This window comes from Molothrus ater, chromosome 10, assembly GCF_012460135.2.
Source record: "Molothrus ater isolate BHLD 08-10-18 breed brown headed cowbird chromosome 10, BPBGC_Mater_1.1, whole genome shotgun sequence".
NCBI lineage: Eukaryota > Metazoa > Chordata > Aves > Passeriformes > Icteridae > Molothrus > Molothrus ater.
The window spans coordinates 17708316-17734487 of NC_050487.2; the positions used below are offsets into that span (position 1 = coordinate 17708316).

Consider the following 26172-nt stretch of genomic DNA (forward strand, 5'->3'; position numbering starts at 1 on the left):
CTTCCCTAGTTCACAAACGTGATGGGGTTTTTGTTTGTTTGTTTGTTTGTTTTCCATACATTATTCTTCTTTGTTACTTTTAAGTGTAATTTCTGCATTATCTGTGTCTGGATAATGCAGCTTCCAGAAAATATAGCTTCAATGAGTCACATTCTCAAAATCAAGAGATAACTTTAAAATTTAAGGTGTGTTTATATGGAAACATCATTCAGACATAATTACAAGATTTGAAGAACTGGGTCCATAGAAAACAAAGTCAGAAATATTTCAATTATTGAACAAAACTGACTATTTCTAATCAGCACTGCAAAGAAACTGAGTTTGTCATACAGTTGTGTCCACTTTTTTCCTGAAAAGTGACATCTGCTCAAAGGATCCACAACCTTTTCTTTGTCCTTGCAAATGTCCCATCTTGATTGATCTGGATTTTCTCCAATTGATGTCACGGGAGTAATCACACTTCTTCCTGCTTCTGACCCGAAATTGCAGTAGGAAAGTTTCTATCTGTATCTCTTAATAGATTTTATTTTTTGGTAAACAGAATGTAAAATGGACTTCCCTTCCCTTCCCTTCCCTTCCCTTCCCTTCCCTTCCCTTCCCTTCCCTTCCCTTCCCTTCCCTTCCCTTCCCTTCCCTTCCCTTCCCTTCCCTTCCCTTCCCTTCCTTCCCTTCCCTTCCCTTCCCTTCCCTTCCCTTCCCTTCCCTTCCCTTCCCTTCCCCCTTCCCCCTTCCCCCTTCCCCCTTCCCCCTTCCCCCTTCCCCCTTCCCCCTTCCCCCTTCCCCCTTCCCCCTTCCCCCTTCCCCCTTCCCCCTTTCCCCTTTCCCCTTTCCCCTTTCCCCTTTCCCCTTTCCCCTTTCCCCTTTCCCCCTTCCCCTTTCCCCTTTCCCCTCCTTTTTTCTCTTTCCACTTCCCTTCCCCTTTTCATTTCCCTTGTCTTAAACCAAATCTTGTTCAGTCCTCTGTTGACTTATGATTTACTTAGAAATTAAGCTCCACCTTTTCTTTTTTTTCTTCCAGTGATGCTGGTAGGTAGAGTTTTTCAGAGCGCCACCCTTATTTGTTTATAAATTACATTTTAGCATCCTTTCTCAGCTATCTCAGGCCCAGTGAGCCCTGGCAGAGGTGCAGAGCTGGTTGTGTCTCTAGGCCAGCAAGGCAGGAGGCAGCAGTGTGTGGCTGGCTGTTGTGAGAGGCCCCTCACACGTGGTTTTCCCCAGGAAACCTGCCCTGCTGTAATCATGCTGCCCTGCACACACAGACTCAGGTCACTGTTCGAGAGAGTAGCGTGGTTTACCAGTGTAGGGATGTGGGACAGTGCAGTTTGTAGGGATGGGGGTTTAGCAGGTGCATCCCTGCACCCACACAGCCTTTCCATTTCACTCAGTCCGTCACACCATGGCACCAACATCAACCTAGGTTGTGGGTTTGGTTCCTGTATGCGCCACTCATTGGCCTCACATCCAGCTGGAAACCTCAGGCCCTATTTCAGAGTAAATAATGAGTTGATAAGATTCAACAGAACATGGAGAAATACCTAGGTGTTACTGTTTTGTAGAATAGTTTGTAATTCCTGCAGATTTGTGTTGAGGTGCTGTGGTCTTATTGCTTCCTACTGTATGAGCAACATGGTTTAGCTCTTGTTGCCCAGTGGAAGAGGAAGGTTGGCGGAAAATTCCATAAAATACTTTGTAGCACAGAAGCCTGCTTGCCAATGATGTATTTGCACAAGGAGGTTGGGATCAGAGATCTGTCATTTAATGCTTCTGATTCAAAGGCTCAGAAGCATTAAATGACAGATCTCTGATCCGAAGGGAAGGGAAGGGAAGGGAAGGGAAGGGAAGGGAAGGGAAGGGAAGGGAAGGGAAGGGAAGGGAAGGGAAGGGAAGGGAAGGGAAGGGAAGGGAAGGGAAGGGAAGGGAAGGGAAGTCCATTTTACATTCTGTTTACTTCCCTGAGGAAGCCACACAGTGCTCTCAGAGGAGTTGTGCTTCTGGCCCAGCTGCTGCTGTCTTCATCCCACAGACCCATCCCAACAGAGGGACTGGCATCCGCTGATCCACCAGCACCTGTTGTGTTGTCTAGTGCAGCTCAGTATAGCCCAGGCCAAACATCCATGAGAAGAGATATTCAATCAATGGAAAGGCAATCTAAAAATACAGAATCACAGTTCTGTTTGATGAGCCAAACCAGCATCTTTCTGTGTATCCTTGAGGTGCTTCTTGTATAAGAAGTGTGAAAGTCTTTCACAATCACATGACTGTGCTTAGACTGTAAGTATAACAGAGCTGAGCATTTTTGACAAAATTTCAAGCAAGGCAACCCTTTCTTGTTTATTTGCACAAATGGCACTAGGCAGCCTGTTCCTGCAGGAAACTGACCAAATCATGCATTGATTCCTTTGCTGGGGTATTATTCTATTTATGCTCAAGTGTTATTGTTGGGAAATGATTTGGTTGGCTGCTCTGTGGTGTGATTTTATGGCCGGAAATCTGATTCATAGATCTATTCTGAAAATAGTTTCACAACCAGTCTAAGCTCATTTAGGGCTGCTGCTGCACCTTTTTCTCTCTCTCCCCACACCCACCTCATGTAGTCCCTTCGTGTCCCTTTTACAGGACTGGCACCTGAGCAGCTGGTATGACTTTTTTCTTTTTTGTGAGGTTGGTTTTGAGTTGGGTCATCTCCTCTTGCTCACCAGTTTACCTGAGTGTGCATGCTGGTGTACACTCGCTGTCAAATGTGAGCAAGGGGGCAGGATGGAGTGACTGGGAGCATGCAAAGATGCTCAGTTGTTCCTTTGTAGTTATGGAGTGGATAAACTGATCAAGAAACTCCATCCAGAAAGCTGATATTGGCAATCCCCATCAGATAGGAAACTGAATTTCCTGTAAATTTGGAATATTTTTCTGGTTGATTTGCTTGGATCTGATAAACCCAGCATTTTTCTAGTCCACCTCACAACAAGGGCTGGACGATTGTTGGGCGGTGTTAGTGCTTCTTTTTGAAAACAGAAGTATGACATCTGTTCCAAGGCTTTCTGACCACAGTTTCACTCTTTTCACAAGATGATCCCCCAAATCTTACATGTGGTTGTGGTGTTCCAAGTGAGTGGTCAATATGGCCTTGACAGAGATCCCTTACAAGCACAGCAATGTGTATCTTGAAGTGATTGGTGTACAGTGGCAGGAGTTACAATGTTATTCATGTTTCATCTTCATTCAGGTCTATTATTGCTGAATAATAAGCTGAAAATTGCAAGGCATTGGTGGTTTTGTACTCAGGTGAGGCATGGCACACAAGCAGCATAACCCCTCCTTCCTCAATTAAATTCTCATGAGACAGTAACCCCTGCTACATTTATATTCAGACAGAATTAACTTCATGAATGACCAGTTCAGGGTTTGAAGTCTGAGGTACTATCTTTGTGACTTTAATGAAAGAGAGTCAAGTTTAAGACTAAGGAGTGGCCTCAGCTATCATGTATGCATGGAACACTTCTGTACACATGCAAAATAATCTCCAAGCATGTACACAGTCCAGACTCACTGCTTGTCCTCTGAACATGCACATAAAGTGTGCTTTACATACTGAGGAAACCTGTGGAGCATCCGGAATCACTTCTGCACACCAGCAGCCTGCCATCACTTTGCGTATTCACATCCTGGACTCTGCAGCCTGAAGGTGCCTGAAGGTGCTTGTCCCCTTAAATGACAGGTTCCAGTTGTAGATTTGGATATTATTTAAGTTTAGAATCCTTTATATTCAGTCTATCTAATTGTCGGGGTTATTGATCTAACAAGGTCTGGGGACATCCAGTCTGTGCATCTGAACATGAGAATAAGTGTATTACTGAATCATCAGGTTGTGTGGGGAGAGCAGGACAGCACTTCTGCCCTGGGTAAAGAATTAGAAGCTATTTTGAGAATGAGAATATTGTGCCAGAGCCCTATTCTAAATCAGCAATAGCAAAGTTGTGCTGACATTAGGTCTGGGAATTGCTAAATTTAGGTGTAGACTGGTGTCAAAAATACTAGTAGCTCAGGGAGTGCTACTGAAAGCTTTGGTGTCCAAGTGCTTATTGTAATCATCACAGCTGTGGATGGCAGGACAGAACTAAACTTCTAAAACAGTTTCCTAAATTCATTAGCTATTGGCCAAAGATGCAGAGCTCTAAAGGAGGCAGAGATAAATATTGGAAACATAGAATAGTGTCGGTTGGAATGGACCCAAAAATGTTGTAGTGCAACTCCCCTACCATGGCCAGGGAACCTTACACTAGAACAGGTTGTTTAGAGCCCCATCCAGCCTGGCCTTGAACACTTTCAGGTATGAGTAATCCTCAGCCTCTCTGGGCAACCTGTTCCAGTGCCTCACCACCCTCACAGTAAAGAATTTCTTCCTGATATCTCATCTAAATCTGCCTTCAGCCAGTTTAAAACCATCGCCCCTTGTGCTGTCGCTACAGGCTTTGGCAAATGTCTCTCTCTTGTAAGCCCCCTTTATATTTTAAAAGGCCAAAGCCCAAAGCCTTTTGTTTTCCAGACCAGACAACAATTTCCCCCCTTTCCATAAGTAGGATCCATTGCAAAGGTTTCCATTCAGTGTGTAAATGAATGGAAATACATGTATAACCTGAATGTAAAAATAGATAACAAATTTCATAAAATAGTGTAATATAAGGCTTCTGTTACAATTGAAAGAAGGTGATTTTGGTGAGTGTTACAGTAGGAGCCCAACAGCATATCCTTCCAGTCTAATTTCCAGGCTCATGAAAACTTCCGGCTGGTAGAGGGGAAGAACTTGGAGTCTACATTTTAAAAGACAAACCATGTTCTTGACTTTATCAATAGGCACAGAGAGCTGTTTTCTTTCACCAGACTTAATGCAAGTTAGTCAGCAGGAGAATTTTCAAGAAGCCACAAGCCATTTCTTGTTTGCCATCCTCTCTTTCAACTTTACAAAATCTTTGTTTTCAGAGAAGTTTTCCTGTTGGGCAGATTGGCTCCAGCATTTACAAGTCTAATTACAGCCTAAAGGGTTGGAAAGATCTTTGAAGTGAAGTGTATGCTGCCATGTAGGGAGATCTGGCTGCTGATAGAAATCTGTGTAGAATAGCAAGAAGAGATTCATTCCTACTAGAGTTCCAAATATTTCTGGGAACTGGGAAAATTATTATGAACAGGAGAAAAAAATTTCTTATTGTTACAATGCAGTAGTTGACTGAGTGTTCTGGAGGCTTCCTGAAGTTCTTGTGTCCTTGTGTCCTTGCTCCCCAAGAGTCTGGGAGGTAAAGAAAGCTGCAAAAAGCACTCTCAATATGTTTTCTTACAAAATTTGCACTTAATCGAATATCAAAGAGCATTAAGCAGTCACTTTGGCTATTATCTCTCATACCTGCTTGCTATTGGATACTAAGGTTATTTTAATGCTCTTCAGAAATTCCAGGAATTCCTCAACTTGTTTTCTGTGCAGTTGTTCTGCTGCCTGCTGGCTCTGGGCAGGCTCCTGGAATGCAGCTGGCCACAAGCACATCCTGGATGGTCGATTTGGTTTAGGCATAAGGGGTGTTTAGCATCAGAAGTATCTTCTGTCTTGTCCTGTGTCACAGAAATGCATGTGCTCCACTTGAAAAGCACTGAAAATTTCTGCAAGCACATAGTCAGTGGGCAGCAATCTCCCTCCTCTTCCTCTGCCTATCCAGGCCAGCACTAAAGGTCTGCTCCCTCACACCCCTGATCCAACTCAGGCTTTACAGAGCACTTGCAAAGAAAGGCAGCTCTGTGCTGGCTTAGGACTGGATGCATCTTCTCTGAAGAAGCACATGTGGACTTGAAGTTTTATGTGTTTGTTTCTCCCTTAACTGTAGCTTGTTCATCTCTCAATAAAAACCTGACTTTGCTCTGACATGGCAAGTCGATAGTCCTTTGCTTTTATGTATTTGCATAATACATAATGCCTCGAAATCCCTGGTAACACAGGAGCAAGCCAAGGAGCAGAGGAAATTAGCCCTGTTGTCAGTGTTATCAGCTGATGGATGGGGAAGGAGAAGGAGAGGCACTGGTGTGATTTTATACCACCTAAGTTCAGGTGGTGCTGCTTTCTCTGTAAAGGGCTGAACAGTGACAGTCTCCAGGCTGGGAAGCCACTGAAACAAACCGAGAGCAATCACACCTCTTTGAGTGTAAAATTCTCCAGACAGCTGCCAAAGCCTTCCCTTTGCACATTCACACCAGTTTCAATGGAGTCTGTTTTTAAATTCTAGTTAAAAACATGCAGCTCCTGTGTGTCAATTAGCTCATGAAGGAGTGCTGAGCACTTCACATTGTTATTTGCAACAGCACAAAGAGCACGTCATGTTGCCTAATCAGATGTGAGTGACTTGCACCCACACTGGGCTGATCTAAATAATTGCACGGTTTGCAGGACAGCAGCAGACAGGACACAGCAGATGGGAGATCACTCAGTCCCATGTACTGAGTGATTCAATGGAGCAGTGATTTATCAATTGCACTGTGCAGTAAATCACTGCTGACTTTATTTCCTGCATTTAACAAGCTGCTCATTAACTGGGAATATAATAACTAGGTTTGGAAGATTTGTGACATAATCATGTTTAGAATTCTGTATTCACTTCTGAAAATTCATGTGGATTTTTTCATCCAGCAGAAACATTCTTTCTATGTATGAGTCTAGAAAGGACAGTACATAGTATGACTTGTCTGTCCAGCAGCTCCTCTGTAGACTCTGCAAAGTTCCTGTGCATATGCAGATTATTCAATACACTGTTGCTGATCTTTCTCTGTAGCCTCTAGTTGGAAGACACTGATGCTTTATTTGCATTTCTAGTTGTTACAAACGTGTCTTCAAATACTGTTCCCTGGTTAATAGCTATGTTGGACAAACTAGCATGGACAGTCCTGCCTTTGTGGCACCTGACCTGCATTAGAGCCAAACAATGTGACCCTGAGTGTGCTCTTGTGGTAAAAGTGCCAAAGTTCTATTTGTCTCTGCTCCCCCAGCAGTCTGTCAGACCAGATTTCTTGTGTGGGCAGAGGACACCGAGAGCTCCAACCCCTGTAAGAGCCGTGCCTGGCGCAGAGCTCTCACCTCTGCCAGGCAACCGCCCAGCCCCAGCTCTAGCTACAAACACTGGAGTGGCAAACAAGGCATTTCCCATGTAGCCAAGGCTTGTGTAAGACCTGCAACAGCCACTGAGGCTGTTAAACCAAGCTCCCTATTCTTCTGAGGAGAAAAGGGTAGGAAGGGCTGCAGTGGATGAGCCTAGAAATCTCTCCATCCCATTGTATTATCTTAGACATCCCCCATTAGCAGCTGCTTAGAGAAAAAAGTAAGAAACCCAAATGCTGGGTAATGTCCTTCCAGTTTCGTGCAATCTGCAGTTGTGAGAGTTTCCCTCTGAGTTTCCTGCTGAGTAAAGTGGCCCTCTGACCATGTTCTCCAGCTGGAGTCTATCTGACAGTTCTCTAAAGTTTCTTTCTAAGTTTGGAATATCCTCCATATGTGTCTCTCCCTCTTTCTCCAAGTTTATCATTAAATTCTGCAAGCAGTGTTTTGGGGTGTGGCCGACAGGGTTGCCCAAAGTATAGTTCGGTAAATGGATGTGGATGTTGCTGAGAGCTGTGATTCCCAGTCCCTGCTGGGTGGAGTGTGGTAGCTGCAGATGGCAGGATCCTTGCCTGCCCCTCTGGCCCAGATTACCGTGGCTGAGGATGTGTGACACACAAAAAGGGGATGTTTGTCCTCAGAGTGGTAGTTCACAACTTACTGACTGATGTAAATGTGCCAAGAAGAGATTAACTAAAGCATAGTATGTGTTCCAGTTTCTCTCATAAACTCCATTTGAGCTTGTAAGAATTTTCTCTCTCTGTTGCATTGCTGTTATCCTGTAAGTAACACCTGAGCTTGTTTCTCCCAGGTCTCAAAGAATACTGATTCTTGAGGGTATTTAAAAGCAGGGCCCAAGATACACTAGAGTTTGGGCTGGAGGACCAGAGATCTAAGTCTGGCACAATGCTGTGTCCTATTACAGGAAGAAGCAGGATGGAATTTCCTAAGGGTTATATCTCAGACTGAAATCATAGAACCATAGAATCATTTCAGTTGGAAAGGACCTTTAAGGTCATCAAGTCCAACCATTACCCCAGCACTGCTAAGGCCACCACTAAACCATGTCGCCAGGTGCCACATCTACACAAGTTTTAAATACCTCCAGGGATGGTGACTCCACCACTTTCCTGGGCAGCCTGTGCCAGTGCTTGAAATACAGACCCTCAAAGGATGAGGCATCATCCCCAAACCTATCCTCTCACTTCCAAGTGCAACATGAGCTTCCCTGGTCGGCCATCTCCAGCAAAAACTCAGGCCTGTCTGTAAGAAAAATTGTCATTAATTTTATTAATAAAACTAATTCTTCATTCTATCCAAATGACCTTACAAAGTCTTGCAGAAAAGAGCTTTCAAAGGCAGATCTGCCATGAGAATCAAAACCACTAATGCTCTTCTCCTGCTCTCCTGAACAAGTTGGCTCTTCAGGATAGAATTTGTGTTGCCATTTACATGAAGTAAATGATAGTTCTGTGTTAAGCTTTTGTATCCCAATCAAAAATGGCTCAGAATGTCCTTGCAGGGACAGGAAGGGGACAAGTGGATACCACAGGCATGACACATGTAAGTCACAGCACTATCAGAGGTGCTCTGCAGTGGGAGATTAGGATGGGGTAGGAATCTGTAGGGACCAGAGTCACATGTGCCTAAATCCTTCTCTGTCCCACCAAGACACCCACAGCAAGGATCCCCCCTGAGACTGCCGAGAGTTTTGGAGCAAGGCTGTGGGCATGGTTTAGGTTTAAGTTTAGGTTTAGGTTCAGGTTTAGGTTTAGGTTTAGGTTTGCTTAGAGCCTGAGCTCTAGCAGTCAGCATGAATTCTCTGTATGAACAATTTCCCTTAGATTTCCTTTAACCTACTTCTGGGTTTAATATTTCTGGTCTTGTCTGTCTGAAAGTTTTGGGGCTTTACCACTTTTGCTGTAACTTTTGCTGTTATTGAAAAAGTGCTTTACCACCCTGTGTGGGAAAATCCACAGCACTGTCAGCCCTTATCAGATTTCTTGCTCAATGAGGTCAACCGGTATTTGGATATTGTTGTATTGCATCTACAAAGGAACGGAAAAAGCACACAGCGTGTAATCTGAAAGTAGCTGCGGTCTTAAAAGTCAGGTTGGGCATAGAAAAAAGGCTGTTAAATATTTTTTTTCAGAAGTCAGAAACTATTAAATATCTAGAGATTTTTTTTACCTGCTCTATTTTCAACTTTTAAGGAAAAAATTGCCAGGAAGAAATTACTGCCAGGACATAAAAACCCAGTGAATTTCCCTCATGAGTAGGACATGCAAAATCTAAAGTGCTTCATTCCAGAGGCCTTATCTTTTGAATATCAGTTGTGACTGATACATGCATATATCTATCTATCTCTCTCTATATATATATCTCACTAATATATGTATATATATATGACTGATATATTCATAAGGTATGTTCTAATCATTACTATCTAGAAAGAGGTATGAGAATAAATGTCAGTGTTAGTATATGAATTACTTTTATGCATATGTGCATATATTTATATTTCTACATTTTAAAAAACAGTGATCTTCCTTTGTTGGCTGGTAACCCATACTGGTTTCAGTTCAGCAGATCAAATCCATCCTTAAGGAAGTGTAATGAAGAATTATGTCTTCCTCTCTGTCCTCACTTTAAATCCTTTATGCAATATGGTTTGCTGCTGCACTAGATCTGCCTGGCCCTAGGAAATCACCACGTTTTCTTTTGACTGGGTAATATTTCTAAAGAATATTGAAATCTGAGTAAGTAATTTAATTCTGTGGCCTGCATGTAAATACTCATGATCTCAAGCAAACAAAGAAATTATTTGGAAGTCTGCACAGTGTGGGAGCAATTTGTTAACCTGCAGTGTCTCAGTTGCATCAGATATTTCACAAGCATGTGTGTGTAGTAGTTTCTATGGATCTCAATTTACTACCAATCTACTACAATCTGCTGGAATATGACCTAATACTAATAACTCTTAGTAGTTACACTATTTTTGTATATAAATTATTCATCTGCTCTTAGCTAATTGATTACTCAATGCTGAGGTATCACAGAGATAAATATATCTTTATGACCAAACAGAAACAGTGGAGCTGCAAGATTAAAACCAAAATCATGAGGGGGGGCTGATGGGTAGTTCACAAATATGGGTAGTTGACAAAATATGTACACAGCTATGTGGGCTGTTATTTTGGCCCACAGTAAGGACCAGTCTGTAGCATCCACATTGTATAAAGGTAGCTCAAATTTAGGTTCAGAGATGCATCTTTTCAGTGTAGATGCACAGCTGAGATGAGAAACAGTTCCTGTGTAACTTTTAGTCCTCTATTCATATTATTCCTTTCTGTAGGTGATTTAATTAATTTACCTCTCCATTAACAACTGTGCTCTGGTTCCTATAATGTAGGTCAACTAATTAAGATATATAAAAATATTTCCCCAAGGTCATTTGTTTTGGGAACAGTGAATATGGGACAATTCCATTTATGTGAAGAGTTCAGATCATTTCAGAAGAAGCAAAATATTATAAATAGTGACTTTGGTGGTGAAATATATTTCTAACAAAGATGCAGTCCTTCTGTTCAGAGGAACTTCCACAACAGCTGGAGCAAATCCATTACACATTGCAACAGGCAACTACAATAACTTCAGTAAAGGGCACAAATTTTGAGATGGGGTGAAGTGTATTACCTAAGTCCCTTATGCTTCTCAAAGTTGGGTTAGTTGGGTTTTGTTTGCAGCCATGAAATGCACTTTAAGAACAATCATTGCTCTTTTGAGGCATTGGGAAAAAAAAAAACAAAACAAAACAAAAAGAAAACCAACCAAAAAAAAGAGTACATGGCAGAGAAATCAGAACTGTGTTCTGTATCAACTAACAAATACTGTATCAACTAACAACAAGTTCTGTTGAAACAAGTGTTCCTACGTCCAGAATGATCTTTTATTACATTTACACTTTAGGGGGGAAAGTACAGCAACTGACTCATTACTCAAATTTCATTTCACTTGAGCTGTTGCATAACCTCAGTTGAGAATACTTTTTTACTGAAAAAGGCCTTTTAGCACTGTGAAAAACAACAACAAAAAAATCCTCTTAAATGCAGTTATGTAGGTGGAATGGAAGTTTCTTCTACTCAGCTATTGACATGCTGTCATTTCTTTTCATTCCACAGCACTGAGATAATTTTGAGATTTTACAATTAGACCAGTCTTAGAATTTCTTGTAGTGATTTCTAATTCAAAACTGGATGTGATATTTATTGCTGATTCTGTTTCTACTGCAACAATGAGACTTTCATCATATACTACCTACAAAGAAGATACCATTGAGAATAAATGGTAGTTTTGTTAAATTTTATTTACATTCAGAAATAGAAATTTCACAGTACTTAGAACTAGCCAGAGTGCTGGGCCAGGGATGTTTTTACCACTGTGCTCATTTTTGCAAGCCAGTAAATTATTCACTTTGATTTCCCTTAAGTCCAAATCTATCCAATGTTGATATATTTTTTCTGTGTTTATGTTTCCATTACACTGCACATAGGTTCTTTCAGTCTTTACTATTGTGTTTGAAGCCTTGGGTATTAAAAGAGACAGTATTTTCAATTTAATTAGCTCTCTATCTATATTAGATATATTTATAAAAGTGATGGGAGTGTTTTTAAAATTAATTTATTAAATTAAATAGTTTGCTCTTGCATACCCATTTTCTGCTGTTCTGGCTGTTGAAAGTACTCCTGTTCCATCTACTAGGCACCATGTGTTTTTGTAAGACAGGTATGGAGAGCTTATGCATGACTGCCATTTCTGCTGGTTCCACACCTGTCATGCAGTCAGGTTTTCTGCAGCACAATAATTTTGGAGCACCAGTTATGATTTATGCCAGGGCCTCTTTTCAGAAAAACTCCCTGGTTTAATTCTAATTGATGGCTTCAATTCCTCTTCTGAGAAAAGACTCCTTATCAGGACAGACATGTGTGATAGCAAATCCTGGCATAGAAACAGGATCTGTGAGTGGAGGTGAGCCAATGAGTTTGTCAGAGAAACACAGCTATGGAAACAAAAATCCTGAATTAGTTTATATTGTCATCTGAGCAGGATGCACAAGTAGTAACTGTATGAGGACAAAGCAATTGAGATTTAGCCACAGGAGATATTAATAGGGTAGGTGGTAGGAGATATTAATAGGTTGTGGTAATCTCTGGATAATATTCCTGCTTAGTGTTTCATTATATTTGATGGGGTTTTTTAAGGCAGCATATCACAGCAGAGAAACCATCCTGCCAAAATTATTTTGACAGAGACTTGCAGAATGACCTGACAACCCTGGGGAGCTTGGCCAGCTGTTCAATTGTTTCTTTTTCCTTCTGTTGTTAAAGAAGAAGGAAGGAGAAAGAGTTACTGAGATGAAATGGTCTGATATGTGTCTGCTTTATGGTCACTGTGGTGAGGCCCTTCCTAGAAGTGTGCTCTCAGTTACCCGAAGAAGCCAGCTCAGAAATACCTACTGACACAATTTTGTTGCAACAACACAATACAGTGCAGGGTAAGTTTATACTTGTAACAACAGTGCTGCTAATTGCTATTTGCACAGTCCAAAGTGATATAAATAACGACCTTTGATCTAAATACCAGCACAGGCAGGGGCTGATAGAGAAATGCATCTCTAAAAGTCAAGGGTGATAGATAATAGCAGACTTTACCTCAGTTTCAAGGTTTCACTTACAACCTTGGCTAAAAACAAGTCTTTTCCAATGCTTTGTTGTCCATTGCAGCTCCTACATTCTAATCCTTGTTGAGGAACTTCCTCTGTAAAATAATATTTTTTCTTCACTGCAGCATGGCATGACTAACTTGCCAGAGAGAGCACTATTGACAAAGCAGAAATTGTTTTCTTTTTACTCTCTCTTTCTTATCATCCATATTGTGCTGGCACTTCAGGGCTTCTCAAAGCTGGGAGTCATGGAAAGTGGCTCAATGTATGAGATCTTAGTGGTGCTGCAGGGCCACAGGATATCACAGCTGCTGAAGTGAGAAAAAACAGCCCAAATGGCACCTCTGTAAAACCCCCCTTGTGGGAAATGTGGTCGTGGTGTATCCAAGGCCACAGGGTTTCCTTAGAAACCCAGATCAATCATTCAAGGAAATGTGAGCTAGTTCATGCATTGTAATTAAGTTCCATACCAAGAAGTTTCCTTTGCTGGAGGAACATCTGACAACATGGTATCAGTGAGTCTGTGTGTGATCCCTGCCACAAACACACCCCAATTCTGTCAAGCAGGGGTGGCAGCAGGGGCCCTGCCATACTCAGGGCTTTGCCAGGCTGGTGGTTGCTGAGCTCCCTCTGCTAGGACATGTTTAACTCCTCCAGAGGGAAAGCTGACCTTGACCTCCTGAGCAGTGCACATCACTATTTCCATGCCAGGAAAGCTACTGAGTCAGGTATTTCTGGGACCAGAATATTCTACCTTTGGCTAACTCTGCTGGTTTGATGAATCTCTTTGTTTCATGGGGCATGGAGGAGATATACTTGAGTGGAATAAGTTTTATTAGCAACAAGGATGCCTACAGAGAGGACCTTAGGGATTTCTCAGATTCTGACCTTTAGGTTAGATGCCTAATCCTTTACCATCCCTGCTGAGATGGCCAGTTTGCTTGGGAATGATCCTGGTGAGGAGTTATCCTTGTCAGAACTGCCCATAAACCTCAGCCAGCTCAGAGTTTTGTTGTGTTTGGACTGCTGCCGTGCAAACCTCAAATTCTTGTAAAATTTCTCTGAAATGAATGAACAATACAGTGTGGAAGTTCTCCCCTGCCCCTTTACCTCACACATCCCAGTTACACTAGAAATTATTTCTAACCTAGTCGTGCATGTCAAAGGGGAAAAGGGGATGGGAAGAGCTGCCTGTGACAATAATCCTGTCAATTGCTGCCTCACATTTTTGTTAAATGTGATACTGGCAGCAGGTGTGTGCTAAGCTCTCCTCATTGCCCATGACAGTCATGGAGCAGCTCCAGTCCTGGCACAATCAGCAGTGGAACATTCTGGGGGAGGGGGTCTCCCAAACTAGGGACACCTGAGGGGGAGCAGAGAGAGTCACCAGGAGCCCACAGCCAGTGCAAGAGTGGCCAATGGGACCTGAATGTGGCTAGGGGAGCACTGGTACAGCCCTCACCCACTGCCCTACTTGTGCTAGACACTCCAATTTAAGGCATTATGCCAAGACAGCTATGAAATCCCAGCTATTTTATAACAAAATCTGAAACATCAGTTGAAGGTAAGGTCTGGTTTTCTCAGTATTCATAATGTTTCTCAAGCAGTGGTCCATAAAGGAGTAATAGCCTTTGAGACCTGAATAAGTGGTCCCCAGCTAGCCTGCAAAACCACATTTCCTTGAAAAAGGACTGGGGAAGTCCAAAGGAAACCAGTGAATCTATTGTAGTAGCCAAGTAACATTTTACTCAGTGCTTTTGCATGTCAAGCTGCAAGCTGAAATGTGGCTATTATATTTTCAAATGCTTGACCAAACCATTCAAATGAGGCTTTTGCAGAAGTGTGATTGTTTTGTTAACCTCAAAAAGGACATCTTAAAATATTGTGGAGAATAAGGAAATCCCCTTAGAGGGGATGCAACAGTACAGTCATGACTTATAATCTAAAGGGCTGACGGGGTCTGGCTGATGGTGTGGCTGTTGTGTGACACTCAGAGCCAGGTAAGCAGGGTCTGGCTGATGGTGTGGCTGTTGTGTGACACTCAGAGCCAGGTAAGCAGGGCCTGGCTGATGGTGTGGCTGTTGTGTGACACTCAGAGCCAGGTAAGCAGGCTGATGGTGTGGCTGTTGTGTGACACTCAGAGCCAGGTAAGCAGGGCCTGGCTGATGGTGTGGCTGTTGTGTGACACTCAGAGCCAGGTAAGCAGGGCCTGGCTGATGGTGTGGCTGTTGTGTGACACTCAGAGCCAGGTAAGCAGGGCCTGGCTGATGGTGTGGCTGTTGTGTGACACTCAGAGCCAGGTAAGCAGGGTCTGGCTGATGGTGTGGCTGTTGTGTGACACTCAGAGCCAGGTAAGCAGGGTCTGGCTGATGGTGTGGCTGTTGTGTGACACTCAGAGCCAGGTAAGCAGGCTGATGGTGTGGCTGTTGTGTGACATTCAGAGCCAGGTAAGCAGGCACAGGCAGTGTGTGCAGGGAGATGCTGGATGAATGCATGTGCTGCTATTGATGCCAAGAGTTGCCTACACTGTACTGGCCTCAGGTTGTGTGCTGCTCATGGCTGGCCACACTCCAGTTCCTCTAGACATTATTCCCTAGTGTCCTTCTGGGGATGTGTTTTGGCTTGAGATAGCTGTGCTTAAAAACTCTCAAGAAGCACAGACCAGGAAAAGAACACCAGGTACTTGTCCTTTCCTACTGCTCACACCTCTGGAGCTACCCTGAAAACTTTGTTTGTAACAATACTAAAGACAACACTTTCTAGATAATATGGAACATTTGATGCATAAAAACATAAGAGATCTAATGCAATTTTATTTAAAATCTAATTAGTTATTTGTTCAAAAGTTAATTGGTTACATTCATGTTTCTGTGAAATGTCAGGAATCTTCAAGACATATCTTCAAGTTACCTAGAAGCATTAAACTAATATTAGAAATGAAATGTTCAAAATGTAGTAAAAATATTTTACTCTAATCTACTTTCATATTTTCAGATTGACATAATCTTATTGCCTATTTTTGCATTGTACTAAAGGAAGGAAGTCTAGCCACTGATTTTGTTTATTTTATAAAAGAAATGAAACAGAAACATTAGCATAGCTCTGAAGTACAATTTCATTTTATTCAGTATTAGTTATTCTTAAAAAAAACCCTTTTTTTTTTTTCTTCTTGGGAAATTTTTTTTCCAGTTTGCAGGTATAAAAATGACAGATAAATCTAAGCTGAAGTTTAAAATGAGCTGAAAAAAATTACGGTCCAAGATGTGCTTAGGTCTTTTAATCTTATCAACAAGGCACAGGATTGAAGAGCTGAGAAATGACCTTCAGAGGGTTTTTGTGTGTAGTCGAAGGCATAAACAGGAATGTGTAAGGAATCCTATTTTTTCTCTTTCACATGTGCGTGGTTAACATTATGTCTCTCTACCTCTTGTCTTTCAGCCACATAATCAATGAGCTGATAGAAACAGAGCGGGTTTATGTAGAAGAACTTCAAAGTATAATAGAGGTAAGAAACTCTTCTGAAATTACTTTTTGATGCTTTACCTCTAAGTCATCAGTGCAGGTGCACATCCTTCATGGGCTGAGCACTCCCACCTCCTGTTTATAACACACAGGCTGTGTTGGCAAGATAGCTCAGCCTTGGAGATGGAGAATGGGAAGGATGTTTTGAACATCCTTCCTCAGGCCTTAAAGGAAAAGGCATCTTCTCTGGCCCAAGCCCACAGAAAGACAGTTTACATGGTTCTGAAAGTTATAGACAGAGAAAGAGTTAATGATGTCTTTTCAAAATATTACCAATAGGTCTCAGAAGCAGCACTTTGATGTCCATGGGGCCAGACACTAAATTCTGTGAATCTGCATTTGGAAAATGATTAGGGAAGAGGAAGGCACCCCTCCTGCTCTTCTTTATTGTCTCATGTTGTGCTTGAACACAGGAAAAAAAGCTCATGCTGCAAATATAATTCTTGAGCTTTTGAAACTGACAGGATACCAGAATACTCAGTGTGTGTGGAGTCTGAGGGCCCCAGTCTGTGGGAGGACAGAAGCTGAGTAGGGATCAATCGTGCTTATATTTGGGTGGGACTTTTGGGATGTGTAGTTGATTCTTCATTGCATTTGTTCCATGGGAGCTGGCAGCTCTGATAGTTGATATATTACTCTTGAGTTTAAAGTCTCAATGTTCTTTTCTCAAAGTTATTATTGAAGAAACACAATACAGTTTTTACAAGAAACAAAAAAAATAGTCCAACAAATAAATCCAAACTAACTCTTGTGCAATGAAGCAGGGTAGCAGAAAGATATCTGTCTGTCAATCTTAGCAGTCTCTATCCCTACATGACCCAAATGGCTTTTGAATCCTAGAGACATAATTTTGTCCATTTTTTTCTTAACCTCATGACATGTTCATTTGTGGTTAAAATGTGTTTGCACAGTTACAGGGTAAAATCTCTGGGGAAAATCAGAAGCATCAGGAATTCATGGGAGCAGCAAAGCAGCAGGCATGGGAGAAGCTTTGTTTGCTCTGTGGAGAACAAAAGCACATGAACTTTGGGGCTTTCCAGTGCCTTGAACACAGTACTTCTTCCCTGGTAAAAACAGGCTGATTTTATTTTCCACTCTTCCCTGCAGGGGTATGCTTCAGAAATGGACAATCCCAATTTAGTACATCTGATTCCATCTGCACTTCAGAACAAGAAGGAAATTCTTTTCGGGAACCTCCCAGAAATCTACTATTTCCACAACAGGTACCTGTGAAATGGTGGTTGTCCTGCATCCTTGGGTGCCACCATCATGTCCAGTCCTTTTTTGTCACTGTAACTAAAGTGGGAATTTAGGAATTCTTTTGAATAATAATTGCCTGTAAGATGTAACAAATAGTTGCACAAAATAAATTTTAAAAATCTCTTTTGCAAGTCTTAATATTATGCCAGAGTAGTTAATACCTAGTAGAAAAAATTATTTTCCAGTTTAGATATTATTTTCAAAGATTGTGTCTTCCACTTGGAGAAGAATATTCCTCTCCCTTTGCAAGCCCAATCTTTCTTTCCCTAAAAGTTTCGTGCATTCACTGTCACTGCAGAAGCCTTTGGACTACATCCCATATTTTCACTGCTTGCTGATTGAGCAACTACATCTGACAGAGCATTCCTGTCTTTTCTAGCTGTTCTGAAAACTCCTCATACCCAAATGGAAAGCAGGTATTTGGTTTACAGATTGGAAACAAAATTCAACAGCCAGCGGAATCAGATGTAGCAGATAAAATATGATAATATTTGTGATTTAGGGAATCAAGTGGCAGCCACATCCCATTTTTCTAAAATATATATTTCTTGGTGTGTTACCTTCCCCATTGATTCCTCATATTACAAAAATGAAGGCTTTAAGTTGCATTTACGCAAGCTAACATACAATGTGAATGGGATTTTACATTACTCTTTACTCTCTTTTTCACCCTCTCAGGATTTTCCTTAAGGAGATAGAAAATTGCATTGAAAACCCTGAGCTTCTTGCCCGATGCTTTTTGAAAAGAGTAAGTATACCCTTTTTCAGGTTTGAATGAATATCTATGGTCTTATCCTACAGTACTTACAGATTTACTCCCATCTTTTCAGTCTGTTTGCTTTTGTGAATGAGGGAAACTCCTCTAAGCAGATATTCCCAAGTTAAGTCACTGTTACCAAGCATATATTCTGATATCTGACCCTTTACCTGGTTTACTGACAGGTAGAGATCTGTTACCAGTGTTTTACAAGTATTTTAAGTCCCATTTAAAAGAAAAAAAACAACCAATAACAGTGATCCAAATGTTTGCCATGCTTTTCATATCAGACACATCTATAGCAGGAGAATGATGTAACCCAGACACCACCTTGCAGTAAATAAGCAGAGGATGGTATTGGTGTCACAGCAGGCTGCTCTGAGTGCAGACAACACATCCTGTTCCTGCTTTATCTTATCTCTCTCTTCTCTGCACAATTCAGGACACTTGGTCCCCTAGAACTGTCCCAGCTCTGCTGCTGTCCTTGCATGGACCCCACCAGCCCCAAAAGGCTCTGTGAGGTCGATTCCCTTTACTTCTCCACATAACTCACCCAGTGGGATTCTCCCCTCTGCTGAGGTGACTCTCAGTGCCCAAATGCTCAGCTCTCTCCAAGAGCTCCCTGTGATGTCCCTCCTCCACCTCCTCCCCCACTCAGCCTGACCATTCGTTCTTTCCTGTAACACAACCAAAGGTGTTTGTTTATATAGCACTCCTTCAGGGGCCCTACTAATGAAAAAAATCTGTTTTGGTGGTTTGCTACTGCTTTCAGGGTTTGACAAAACTCTGTGAATAAGGCTCTGTGTTTTGCACAGGAAATGGAAGTGGCATGAGAAATGGGAAAATCTTCCCACTGTAGTCAAAGGTACCTCCTGCTTCTACTGTATAATACAGGTAGCATTTGCTGCTTTTCCAGAGCACACATTAAATACAGACAAATTTAGATGAACCAGTCAGAGGTGCTGAGCACTGCCACATTACTAAGATTTAATGGGAATTTGAACATGTGATACTTGCAAAGGGTACGTTTCCAATTTACAAACAGGTCAGGCTGGAGAGAATCATACAAGTGTAAATGTGATTATATGTCTACTGGATTATTCTCTGTTCAACAACTTAGCATTTAGAGCTTGAGTAAATGACACTACTAAGGCATATGTTGTTGTCCTGGAATTCAGATGCTGGGCAGGAAAATACTGTGGTGAAATAATTATGCAAATGAGGAAAAGCAGTCTTTGAAGAATGCAGACCTCTGAAACCCAAGAAATGTAAAATAGTCCATGTGCTGCATATATCCCTAAAGAATGCAGCTAAATAAAAATTCTTGGTATAGAAATGTTCTGATTCTGCAGGAGGTTCAAACTCCATATTTAAATATTGTAGCTTGTCTCTCAGTGAAAAGAGCTATTAAACACAATTGTCCTATGAATATGAAATATGAAATGAAAACAGTGATATGAAAACAGCACTAAGGCTGAGGTTTCAAGTATGAAGTGAAAGAAAACCAGTCCCTCCATCACCTTAGCTCATCAGTTTCTGTGGCCTCATCAAACCACACTAAATCTATCAAATAAGAGGTTAAATTGTGCATTTGCTTTCTCCCTAGTTCAAATTTCACACTAAGAAAGCACAAGCTCCTCTCTTGAGATGCCTTTGCTCACACAGTAGCACCTTTGATTCCTGCCCTTATGTTCTGTTTTTAGAAGAAGCCACACGAAGTCCAGAAATGTGTTGTTTCTGTTGGACTGCCTTTGGGAGGCACAAACAAAAGTCTGGTTGTGTGTTTGTGTTCCCCATGATTTGGCAGCTTTTTATGCCTTCCTGCTGAGCAGTGGCTTCTGGCTGCCCTGTGAGTTATGGCCGTGCTTGCAGTGACAGGGGCAAACAGAAGCAGCTGCTGTTCCAAGTGATGCTGAGCTCTGGGAGGAACTCACACTCTTGTAGGTTCTCCCACTTTGTATGGGTGTGACTGTCCTGCCACAACAACAGTTTTTTTAAAATTCATACTTTGAAGAGTTTTACCCTGTCTGATCACACTGGGCCTTTTCAGCCCTGATTCCAGAGCTGCTTGAAAGTATCCTGAGAGCTGCAGTGAGACACCCTGGTGCCAGAGTCACTCCATCCCCTGCCATGTCCCCACACACCCTCCCAGCTCCACCAGTGTCACCTGAGCAGCTGTCACCAAAAATCTAAACCCTGCATCTCAGGTGATGGGAGAAACAGCCTGTGGAGTCTCTCTCTGGCTTTGTCTCCTGGCACATGGCAGCAGAATCTGGTAAAAGATGAGCCAGAAATGCCTTTCTTGTTCTCCCTCCCACTTTGCCTGACCTCGTTTAGAGCATGATCTTCAGATGAGCTAAATTACAAGTGAGCCAGCTTAACTTTACCCACATGGCAGCTATTTTGCCATCACCAAGATGCTTGACCCTCCTTACAGCTCTGTGTGGTCAAGAACTACACAGCATTCAAAGACAGGAGGAATGTACACTGAAATCCTTGTAGAATGGTCTTCTGGTGCTTTATCAGCAACAGGGGGGGCTGCTCTGGGCTGATCTGCTTTCCAAAGGGCTGTGAAGAAGGAAACCTTACCAAACTAAGGCAAGAATGCCCAGGATGGAACCGAAGGTGTGTCAGACTGCTTACCAGAATGTACCAGGTGAAGTTCCTGGTAGGAGTGATTCACTGTGGATTACCACTCTTCACTTATTCATAGTGCTAACCTTAAAAGAGGGAATAGTTTGATAGGAACCAGCAGTTGGGACGTTTGGTTATTCAGGGAGAAAGAAGCATTTAGAAAAGGAATCTACCTGTGAAAGGATAGTAGCAGCTGACCAGAAACCTGTGAGTTTGATTCAAAGGTCTAAATTCTAGACTAATGCAAAAATTATCCATAAATCAGCAGTCAAAAAGATAATTGGAACTGTACTTATATGCCATGTACATTGGAGCTTACAGAGCTCTCAAGGTCCAAATTAGTGTGGAAAGGAAAAGCTTTACAGGATAGAGGAGCATGGTGTAAAAGTACCAGCAATAAGTCAGAACCTTTGCATATGAAAATAGAGATGTGTGTGGAATATTTAAGACGGATTTAAATAATTAGACAATCAATTATTTCTTGGCATTTTAAAGTCTGAGCCTAATTCTATTCCTAACACTATTGCAAAACTTAAAGCTGTAATTAAATATGTAAGTATCTGCCTTAGCAGGAGTCACTGATTTAGGCAGCAGTAGATTGCACTGGCATAGGGTGGTTCCACTATGGCAAATTACTGGTAAATTGTTGGTAATTGTAAATTTTCTTTAAGTTTAAATTGGTTCTTTTCTGTTACTCCTCATAGTTCTCTTGTCTGTTGCTCTCTCTGTTCTTCTTACCCAGTCCAGTTAGGTTTCTGTGGGCTAGGATGAGATTGTAATCCTTGATTATGCTTTGTTGCTATTTTTGGTTCTGTGAGGTTTACCGCCTGCTAACTTCCCTCCAGGGCAACATGTACAAATAATTATATTTTTGTGAAGAAAACTCTGCACCTATTTTGAAACAGCACCATAAATATTCTATAGAGTTGCAACAGAATAGGTTTTTGTATTGCACAATCCTTGACACAGTGTGGTGTTAGATCGCACAGCTCTGATTTCCCAGCTGATTCATCAGGGTGATGTCAGGATGGGTCTGTGGAGGAAGACAGCAGAAAAGCTGATTTCTTCTGGTAATTGTACAGAAGGAAGTGATTTCCCTGCAGCAGGAGTGTATGGGAACTGCCTGGTGGGCTGAGAGCGCAGAGAACAATCCAGGAATTGCTGAGATTTATTTTTGGTGTTTTCTTTGATTTGCTGAGGTCACATCCCAACAGGATAGGTGCAGATGAAGGTGGGAAGCTCCTGGCTGGTCGGGCAGAGCCAGCCCTGCTCAGGAGCCCCAAGGCACTGCCCTGGGGCCACCCGGGTGCCCAGGCAGCCAGCCCAGGTCCTGGCAGAGGAACACCCATCCCTGCATCCACCCACAGAGCCAGGGAGCTCAGAACACCCTCTCTGGGCTTTTGTAGAGATTGTTTTCATTGAAGTCAGGGAGATTTTTGCCATGGACCTCAGTGAGAGCACTTGGAGTGTAGTCAAAGCTAAATAAAGTGAATCCACCCACTTCTAATTTGGAGAAGAGAGGGTTTAAGTACATCCCCCTGCCTGGCCTGGGACATCAACAGGACAAACTTCCTCCTTTTTAATTGGTCCTTGTACTGTTGAGAGCCAACACTATTTTTGAAGTCTATTGAACTGCTAAACCTTAGTAATCATTAACGATTACAGTCTGTGCCAGTATTGTTAATAAAATTATTAATAAAGTTTAAATTTCTGATGTTTCTTTTTTGTTCTGTTTTGTTTTGTTTCTTTCTCCAAACCATCAATTCACCCTTCTGAAAAAGATACTGGTTTTGCTGTTGGATTATGTGTCTTCCAGTCTGCAGTCTCCCTGCTTTGTGTGAAAAGTGAGGGGAAAAAATTCTCACTTTCAGGTGTATTTAACTTAATCAGAAGTAAAAAGTAGTTTTGGTGGTTTCAGTATGTTTTTTAAATACAGAGTAAATAATTACTTAATGTCTTAGGATAGAAGGTAAGAAAAAGTGTGACTCAAGAAGACACTCTGGATTCTTTTTTCTTCCCTTACCTAAACTCTTTTCTTGCAGAAGGAGGACCTCCAAATATATGAAAAGTACTGTCAGAACAAACCAAGGTCTGAAGCTCTCTGGAGACAGTGTGGAGACAGCATCTTTTTTCAGGTGGAATTTCATTGCAGACTAGCAGTGCAAGACCCTCAAAGCTCATTTTCCTTGTGTATCTCTATTGATTAGAAAACCTAGAGTAAAACACAGACTTTCCTGCATGCTTTTTATATTGATGGCAGGTGCCCAGTGTGTGTCAAGATGTTCTCCACAGGAGACTGGGCAGGGAGAGCAGTGGGTAGATTTCTTGGACAGGAGCCTGACTCTGCAGGCTATACCCACACCAAAAAAGTGCTGGCTGCTTTGCAAATCCCAGCTGATTGCAATCTCATCAGCAGGGAATGCCAGATTTCAACACCAAGTGGAACCTAAACATTAGCTCTTGTTTAGATATATTTTCACTGTGGGATAAGTAACCCGGAAATTCCTATGCAGATGGAACAAATTTCTCTCTCAATTAATTCACAGACTTATAATCCTCAGATTGTCAAATGATAATGGTCTTGGTGACTTGCCTATGTTTCAAGAAACAATTTTATTTTTCTTCTGTGTTGTCTCCTACAGGAATGTCAGCGTAAATTGGATCATAAGCTCTCACTTGATGCTTATCTCTTAAAGCCAGTTCAGAGAATCACCAAGTACCAGCTGCTGCTAAAGGTAATGTCTCCATGACAGTGCAAAGAATTCCAAAGTATGGCTTGCTTTACTTCCAGAATTGCATATCAGTCATTACTACGTGGAAATAAATCCTTACTCAGTTCTTCAGCAATCCTTACTCAGTTCTTCAGCAAATACTCAGCATTTTTAGTTGTAAATGGTAGAAAACAGTCTTGTACAGGGACTTCATTTTCCCAATCTATTTTAGATTTTAGATTAGACTTTTTCCCCATAGCTCCTAATCTATTTATATTGGGAACTGCTATTACTTAGCAGTACTTATACTAAGTAATAGCAGTATACTATGACATGTATAGCTCTATATAAAATAATATATTGTACTTACTTTCTAAGACAGTAAGTATTTTATTGTTTTATTTATCTTTAAACAGAAATTGAGCTTGGTTTTATTGTATCAGTATATGGTTTTACAAAAAACAGGAACTGATGCCTTAAATCCTGTCAGTAACATCTGTCCCTGTTTAACAGGACTCTTTCAGCTCCCTGAAGTAATATTTTCCCATGGTTGTGACTCAAACCTTTCAGAGGGAGCCACTCCCTTTGTTGCTTCTTTTTAAAAGACACAGCCAGGAACAAATTGTCTGTCATTTTTCCGTAAGGTGAATATGTGAACTTACTCTTGATTGGTTGGAACCATGAGTGGTCCATGCTTGAAATTCTGATCTGAAGGCAATAGAAAATATATACACTCAAAACAATGATTTTTTTTTTCTTTTTAAGCTGGTTGCTTAAATGTCTCTCTCTATCTACTCAGTTCTTAAAAATAATATTTACTGACTTTCCCTATGGGAAAGTAATGAAGGTGAATTACATGCTGTTCTCAAGCCTCTGGGCTTAAAGTAGGGTTATGTGCTGACCTGAAATTTAGCATTGAAATTTGCAATGAAGATTTGAGGTTGCCATTTAACTTGCTAATAGCTACTATGGCACTGCTCAAAATGTGCCAGTATAAGCCACGGGAGGACCTGGTCAGCCATTCTTGTATTTCTGCTTATTGACTTCATGTAAAACTATAGAATCCAAATATTGAACATGGATATAGACAAGGATGCAACGTCACTGATTCCAGTAGATTTACATCAACATAGTCCAGAAATAAATTTGAACTCTGTTTCTTGAACTATTCTGTGAGAAGGGAAAAAAAGTCAAGGTCTCCAGGAAAGCAAGAGTAAACCAGATTTTACTTTTAATTTGAAATATGCCTGTAAATATAACCAAGATTAGATCAAGGAGTAAAATTCTCAAGCAAAACAGGTCTCAGCCATTGGGGTTTGAAGCTGGTCAGACCAGTTTTGTACTTAGCAACAACACACTGGAACTGGCGTTTACTTTGTCAGGGTTTATGAGGTCTGGGAAGATGGTGCACTCCTTCCCTGGCTGCAGGAGCATTTAAAAGTGTAGAAAAATGGAAGCCAGTGAAAAATTGGTAACAAACAAGTGCTTAAGAAGTTGTGTGCCTTGAGTGGTGGGCAGATTGGATTTGAATTTTGGGTCACAATTACTGCACAATTACTCTGGTTTCAATCAGTTTAGCTAATGTGCTCATGCTGATAAAAGCAGCATGCTCATATCTCATGAGATCCATCCTCATTTTGGAAAATCTGCAGCAGGTACTGTAGGAATGCATCCTGCTTTTACCTTCTAATCCCTGGTTACCCAAGCACTTGAGGACAGACTGCTGCTGTTTGAGGTTTGCAGGAACTATCTTTTTGCATCCCTATTTTACAGAAACACAAGTGCCTCAGCTTTTGGATTAAAATATTTCCAAACTCAAAATGCAGAATGTCAAACCTGCCAAATTCAGACTAGAAATTAATTTGTATTTTTAACAGTGGTAGTAAGTACCTTTTGCAACTAATTTGAGAAGAAAATGGGGAACTGTCTAACAGCTGAAATAATTATACTAAGTTTCTTTTCTAGCAGATGTGAAGAAAAACAAAAACCCTGGATGTAATTCTATGACATGCAAGGAGTTAATTGTAAATACGTCAGAATGGTCCTGTCTCATCTTAAATGAACCCTTTAAACTTGAAAATGTTCAAAAGATCAAAATGTGTGTCCTCAGTGACCACCCTGGTGAATGTCATATTTGGGGTTTTTTTGGTTTTTTTGTTCCTCTTTTGTTTTCCTCTAGTTCTGCTACTTGTTTATGCAACACAAATTCCAGGAGGATTGTCTTACAGTGACTCCTGGTATCAGAAGTTCTCAAGTATTCCCCATATCTTTTTTAAATCAGGAAATGCTGAAGTGCAGCAAGAACTCAGAAGGCACTGCTGAATTGGAAGAAGCCCTGGCCACAGTGCTTGATATCATCAAATCAGTAAATGATTCCATGCACCAGATAGCAATCACAGGATATGAGGTAACTGCTGCTGCTCCTCCTCTGGTCTGAGCC

At 41.4% G+C, this 26172-nt stretch overlaps 1 protein-coding gene across 5 annotated transcripts in view; it reads left to right on the top strand.

Annotated features, from left to right (window-relative positions):
* Positions 1-26172, top strand: part of MCF2L2 (MCF.2 cell line derived transforming sequence-like 2) — a 154359-nt gene that overhangs the window by 97681 nt on the left and 30506 nt on the right. For all 5 annotated transcript variants that reach the window (XM_036388655.2, XM_036388658.2, XM_036388656.2 and 2 more), the window contains exons 16-21: positions 16287-16353; positions 17478-17593; positions 18309-18378; positions 23064-23156; positions 23664-23756; positions 26014-26139. In XM_036388655.2, coding sequence (XP_036244548.1) covers positions 16287-16353; positions 17478-17593; positions 18309-18378; positions 23064-23156; positions 23664-23756; positions 26014-26139 — 565 coding nt within the window. The remainder of the gene's footprint in view (positions 1-16286; positions 16354-17477; positions 17594-18308; positions 18379-23063; positions 23157-23663; positions 23757-26013; positions 26140-26172) is intronic.